The sequence below is a fragment of the Papaver somniferum genome, chromosome 7 (genome assembly GCF_003573695.1).
Source record: "Papaver somniferum cultivar HN1 chromosome 7, ASM357369v1, whole genome shotgun sequence".
NCBI classification, from domain to species: domain Eukaryota; kingdom Viridiplantae; phylum Streptophyta; class Magnoliopsida; order Ranunculales; family Papaveraceae; genus Papaver; species Papaver somniferum.
Genome location: NC_039364.1, coordinates 76,592,409 through 76,599,244, shown reverse-complemented (window position 1 = coordinate 76,599,244; position 6,836 = coordinate 76,592,409). Strand labels below are relative to the sequence as shown.

Sequence of the window (6,836 nt, the reverse complement as noted above, 5' to 3'; positions counted from 1 at the left end):
AGTCAGCAGTAAAGCTATCTAAAAAGTCCGTGTTGTTGTCTGAATTGTTTTGTTGTATACAGAGTCGGGCCTGAGGCCGTGCGACCGCACAGGGCCCAGCTCTATAGAGGGCCTTTTTTTTCAACGATGTACACTTACTCCCCCTCCAAGCCCATTCTAACATTTGAGGGGGGGAAATTTTTGAAAAAATAATTTTCTTTTGCAATAGCTCGAACGTGTGACCTTGGGCAAGATGTTAAAGTACATCGATCCACTATGCCATTGAATGGTTTTCTTATTTATCAGTCCCTGATTATACTTAGGTATCTTTATTACCATATTGGTATAATCATGGCTATATGTTTTGAGTTTCTTTCGGGTATTCTTGTTCTTGTAGGTAGACATTAACAAAGAGGGTTACTGCTCCCGCTTAACTTAATGTTTTATCTAGTGCATCATTGTCTATAATTTTGCAAATTATTGACATTTTTTGCTTATTGTTGTTGTAAAATTATCAAAATAATATATTTGACCTTAACTTTCCGCACAGGGCCTAGGCAAAAGATCGGCTCTGGTTGTATACCCTTATATTCCTCGCCTACCAGATATTCCATAATGTGAAACAAGATAAAGTGAAGGTTTGCTTGTTTTGTGATAATTTGATGAAATTGTTGAAGTCCATTGGCCCCTCGATTGATATTCATGTTAATTGTCGTTGTATCCTGCCCGTTGTAAGTTGTTGCTTCCTTGGTTTGAAATAGCCGCTTGTGCTATCATGTTTGGTAATAGGTGTGGTGGAAGAATGATGTTGTTGTATGGGTTGCACTCCCTAGTTCCTCCAGTTGATTGTAGATGTTTTCCCATGAGCTTCCAAGTTTCCTTTGCGTGTTTGCATGCAAATAAAAAATGTTGATTTGATTTTGGTTCGTTGTTATAAAGTGGGCACACATTATGGTCGATGATTTCCCTAGTATAAGGAGCTCCAAAAGTTGGTAACCGGTTGTCGCTGACTTTCCATAGGAATAGTCTGATCTTTGGTGGAAAGTTTGCTTGCCAAATCCTTTTCGTTGTCACGATGTTCTCCTGGTTTGTTGCTTCTGAAGCATGTGCTCCTATATTCGGTGCCAGACTTGTTTGAGTGCTTTGCTCCTGTCTGATTAGTGTTTCATACCCGCTTTTGACCATATAGCACCCAGTTTTTAGTGTGGTCAGATTATACAATCCTTGATTCTATCGAGTTATACCTGCTTTTGACTTATGGTTAGCTTAGAGCGGGCCATAACATAATCTTTATCGTCCAACTTAGAGAAGATCTCGCAGTCCTTTGTCCATCATAGATACCACCTGGAAGAAAAAAAAGTGGAAATGTTACAAACACCCTCCATTTTTGTTGACCTTGCACAAATATTCCTGAGGGGTAAAAAATAATTTTTTTGGAGTCAACTTGAAAAAGTTGCTTCCACTTTTTGGAAGCAATTTGTATAAAGTTGCGTCCACCTCTGTCAGCAACTTGTGCCAGTGGAAATATACCTTCCACTTTTTAGAAGGTATGAGTATTTTTAAAAATTGAATAAGAGTATATTTTAAGGGACGAATTTTGAGGCGTATTTAAAGAATGTTCCCAAAAAAATGGAAGCAACTTTCTCAAGTTGGGGTCGAGATCGTCTGTGCCACTGCTTGTGTGTGCCCTATGTGCCACACCAATAGAATGACGCCACATCATTCCTCTCATTAACCATGACTAACTAAATAGATTTTCTATATACTGGTAATCTCTTTTTTAGTCCATAATTGATTATCTTTCCTAAATGACTGCTGTTATATATAGAAAATCTAGTTAGTTAGTTAGTCATGGTTAATGAGAGGAATGATGTGGCGTCATTCTATTGGTGTGGCACATATGGCACACACAAGCAGTGGCACAGACGATCTGGATCCCTCAAGTTGACACTAAATCCTCGGGGATATCTGTGCAAGGTCAACCAAAATGCAGTATATTAATAACATTAATGTCGCGTGGTTTTGGGTTGTTTTACGATAAAACTGTAATTTTCTCCCAAATTTCACTGATGGGAGGTCCGGTTGACATACTGTTGAAAAATAGGTCCACAGAATCTACACACATTTTATCCATATAAGATCCCTCCGCTGCACATATCTCTGATTGCATCATGATCTCATGATCCTCAGGACACCGTAGTCTCTTACTTCTGCAGAATATTTTATCAGGTATGTTGTTTTAGAAACAGTCTTTCATTTATAGGTTCTTATTACCTTTTTATGTTCCCCACTTTATCCTGTTGGCTGATTCTAGATAGTTTTAGATACTTCAGTTTAACAAAGATCATGTATTACAGACTTTCACTATTCTCCTTACCCTTTTAGATTTTGTTTGTACTTTATTGGTAACTTGGAAGTGAAATTGCTAATTCTGCATTAGGCGACAATAAAGACGTAAGGGTTATGCGAGTTGCAAATTTGAGTGTTTTTAATGTTGTTTCTCATAATCTGCTGGATACTTATTATTAGTTGCCACTTACGATTTCTTGGGTCGAAAAGATGACACTCCTTTGCTTAAGTAGCTGTCTTCGTACGTTGAGCTAATTTTATGTTTTGATCCGTCTTGCTCAACTACTCCGAACTTAAATGTTTCTGGTAATACTTTTAGTGATCTCATCTTTCTAAGTATTACAGTTCAAACATGTGTTCAACTTAACTCTTGTTGCTCATTATATTGGTTGGTACTATTTATTCTCTTAATCGAGCTATCCATTGGCTTTGATTATTTGCTCAAGTGAAACAAGTAAAACTCAATTAGATTGATCCTGTGAACATTATTTCTTTTCCAAACATAGATATTTAAATGTGGAATTATCAAAGAAAAAATATAGATAATACATAACATGAACTTATAATTTCAGATAATGTACAATATTATCATGGTGAGCAATCCCGAATGATGTGTAACAAGATCTTACCCACCTAGTTCCCAACTGCAGGGAGAGGATTATAGCAATATGGCTCTCTTAACCGCAACATCCAACAAATATATTATAAGTAGCCGTGCTACAAATGAAAATACCCTTCCATTTTCTTCCTTGACACAAATCAAAATTCCTCGGCTAGGACCTCCATTTTGGCCTGGGAAAAGGTATCTATCTACTTAAAGCTACAACTAGCACTAGCCAGTGGCGTTTCTAGTTCCGCTGTTAGCAAAAGTTATCATCTAATAAAACATGCTCCCTTGGCAGGTTAAAATGGGTCCATTGACTGTTTCCCCGATGGGGTTTGGAACCTGGGCTTGGGGAAACCAGTTACTATGGGGATATCAGGAAGCTATGGATGATGACCTTCAAGCGACATTTAACTTAGCAGTCGAGAATGGTATCAATCTGTTTGACACGGCTGATTCTTATGGGACTGGTAGGCTAAATGGACAGCGAAAAGCTTCTCGGCAAATTCCTCCAAGAGTTCAAAGGTCAATCTTTCTTAACTTAGTTATCTCAACACTAACTGAGATAGTTGATTAGCATTTCGTATAACATGGGGGTATATAGCAGATATACATGTCAGACTTGAGTGAACTTAAATTAATATGACAATAAATACACTTCGCTTCAAATTCCCGAATTTGTTGAGAGCTAGTTACGTAGTTGTGGGTCTATTGCATTACAACCCAATTTTAATACGTAGCACTCGCATTGATAACTGATGTGAGTTACCCTGAAATCTTTGAATGCAAAGCTTAAAGACAAATCAGGTCTCGCTCCTACAGTTGCTGATCAGGAAAGCTTAATTACAAGAATGAGAGTTTATGTAAAGGTTTCTGTTGAAGGTTTTGTAATCCCATTTATTTTGAAATACATGTGATGCATATTAATCAGGGCAAAGCCGAGTACGAGATGACATTGTGATTGCTACAAAATTTGCTCCATATCCATGGCGCCTAACATCTGGACAGTTCGTAAAAGCTTGCAAGTATGCTCTCTATACTTATATATTGACTTTCTTTATACCATTTGGTCTTCTTTCCCATTGTGAACTACACAGTTTAGTTCACCTTCTAATCTCGATTTAAACTAAACTCTGTTTGATGTTGATTGACTAGTTATTAGACACTTCATTCCCTGATTTTCATGGTCAGGAAATATTTCTTGGTATGAGTTATTAATCTGTAAACAAAATTGTTTCCAGGGCATCATTGGACCGAATGGAAATTGAACAGATTGGGATAGGACAGTTGCACTGGTCAACAGCAAACTATGCTCCTTTACAGGGGATGGCTCTTTGGGATGGTCTCGTTGCAATGTATGAGAAGGTGCCCTTTCTTACCTAATGTTTCGAATATTAGAAATATATTGTAAATTAAAAAAGTGAGGAGCCTCACGTTGAGCTTTTCTTTCGTTAATAATCCTCTCAACTTTGCTAAAATAGTAAAATCATTGTGAAACTGTTAAATAATGTCTAATGACTGTAAATGATTATGTAGGGTTTAGTTCGAGCTGTTGGTGTGAGCAATTATGGACCAAAACAACTTGTAAAGATCCACAAATACCTTAACTCGCGAGGTGTTCCCCTATGCTCATCTCAGGTACAACCTGTCTTTTCACAGTTAGTTGCTTTACTTGCTTATTTCTTTTCCTTCAGTGCATGTGTCAAATGATACCACAAGGAAATTCACTAGACTCACACAGTCAATTTCTTCAAAGTGGATTAACTTTCTTGCATCCTTTTTTCTTTCTTTCTTTTACTTCAGTGCTTGTGGGTATTTGCCAGGAACTATCTTGAATAAAGATAACATGTGCTAAAATAATTACCGGATAAAGAATATAACAAATGTGGTGTACTATCTATTGCAGAAAAATGAAGAACCATGAGTTTTCTAGTTTAAATCTTACCAAAAGTACTAAAGATCATGAAGGTGTGGCCAAATTCTTTACCATTTGGTTTTGGCCTTGTATGCCTAAAAACCTAGTTTTATGATAATTGTTCATAATATGACATAGTTTTTGGGCTGATTGAGACTTTGCAGTTAAGACTCTTTAGTCTAATTGCAGGTGCAATTTTCTTTGCTGAGTATTGGGAGAGACCAGATGGAGATTAAGGAAATTTGTGATTCTTTAGATATCCGCTTGATTTCATATAGTCCTCTGGGGATTGGAATGCTTACTGGGAAATACACTCTGTCCAACCTTCCAAATGGGCCACGGTAATCAGTTTTCCTTGCTCTAAAAAACTTACTATCTCACGTCTAAATTTTTAAATTTTAGAGACACTGGATCAGCTAAAAGAAAAACCTACATTTTTTTGTTATTATTTTTTATTATTCAAAAGAAAAACCTACATGCCATTTTTGTATTTCCAGGCCTCTCTTTTCCGTGGTTTCTGTTTTCTTGATTCTTTCCTTCTCTTTCCTTTCTGTTGCAGAGGTTTGCTGTTCAGACAAATTCTTCCTGGTTTGGAACCACTGCTGCGTTCACTAAGAGAAATTGCGAAAAGGAGAGGCAAGACCATACCTCAAGTATGTGTTCGAAGTCTTATTTTCTAGTTCAAGTAGTTATTTTATCAGGTGTCTCAGTCGTGTGTATCTGTTAAGTAAAAACGTTCTGCACCCATGACCAACCACTTCAGCTTGGTATAGTTACTACAGTAGCATTGAGTACTGGGTATAAGAATGAAAAACTTGTGTTTATTAATGAAGATGAAGCATTGTGAACAAGTAAAGCGGGTTGGACATGAGTAGGCAAGTGTTTTAGCACTTGAGTCTTGAACAGACCTAAAGTTGCAATTGTTAGGCACGCTATTCTTACAAAAATTATGTGTTATTTACAGCTTATAGTGTCATCAGGACAGAAAACTCATACTTGCTTGTTTACATCTTCTAACTTGTTACCCCAAAGATGCAACTTCCAATTTGTATTTTCTAGAGCAGGTTGCGATAAATTGGTGTATCTGCAAGGGTACAGTGCCGATACCCGGAGGGAAGACGGTGAAACAAGTGAAAGAGAATCTAGGCGCCTTAGGTTGGCGTCTAAGTTCCGATGAATTGCTTCAATTGGAATATGCTGCTCAAGAATCTCCCAGCAAGATGATCCAAAATGTCTTTCAGACACCATGAGTATAAATTCTTGTTGAAAATATTTCTTTCAGTTTTAAGTGTATCACTATCTGCACACTATTTGCAAACTAGTATTACAGATCTGAACTATATGTAATGTATTAACAAAATTGATTTCTATGCAGAAGTTTTGTATGCATCTGTTGTTCATGCCACTTCAACCTGATTCCTCAAAAACCAATTCGTCGCACAAAAAAGTCCACGGCCATGTTGGTAGAACAAAGTCAAAGGAGGATGTTAGATATCCTCGTCGCATCAACTATCATATCAGCATATTCATTACCTATCCTGAGAAGGAGCGAAAAAAAACTTTCAAATAAACATATGCCGGAAGATAAGCGACATTGCCAATTTTTTGTCGATGCGTGGAACGATTCCTGTGTTTATCAACTGCAACTTTGGCAGTCAGGTAAAATCGGTGATGCTTTGATATGCAATATACTTTTCCTGTGTTTATCAACTGCAATTTTGGCAGTCAGGTAAAATCTTGCGTCATGTGTCGGCATGCTCGATAATGATCTTTCTATGCCGGCAGTGTACTGACAATTTCATAATTGGGAGATATTGTGTATCGGCATGGTGAAAGTATGAATACCATGCCGATTTCGTCCCTGCCGGCATAGTATTCATACCTTTACCATGCCGACAATGAGTTTTTCAGGCGCAACAATGGCGAATTCAATGGGAAAAAAGAAAATCAAATTTCAATACATTAATACCTAGTTTTACACCCGTGCGA

At 37.3% G+C, this 6,836-nt stretch overlaps 1 protein-coding gene across 1 annotated transcript; it reads left to right on the top strand.

Annotated features, from left to right (window-relative positions):
* The first annotated feature begins 2,188 nt into the window (after window positions 1–2,188).
* On the top strand, window positions 2,189–6,396 carry LOC113297673 (pyridoxal reductase, chloroplastic). Its single transcript, XM_026546232.1, is given in 10 exon segments — window positions 2,189–2,208; window positions 3,231–3,418; window positions 3,420–3,457; window positions 3,864–3,957; window positions 4,174–4,297; window positions 4,469–4,570; window positions 5,037–5,188; window positions 5,407–5,500; window positions 5,912–6,097; window positions 6,223–6,396. Coding segments are annotated over 8 exon segments (972 nt in total). The 5' UTR covers window positions 2,189–2,208; window positions 3,231–3,236; the 3' UTR covers window positions 6,223–6,396.
* The last annotated feature ends 440 nt before the right edge of the window (window positions 6,397–6,836 follow it).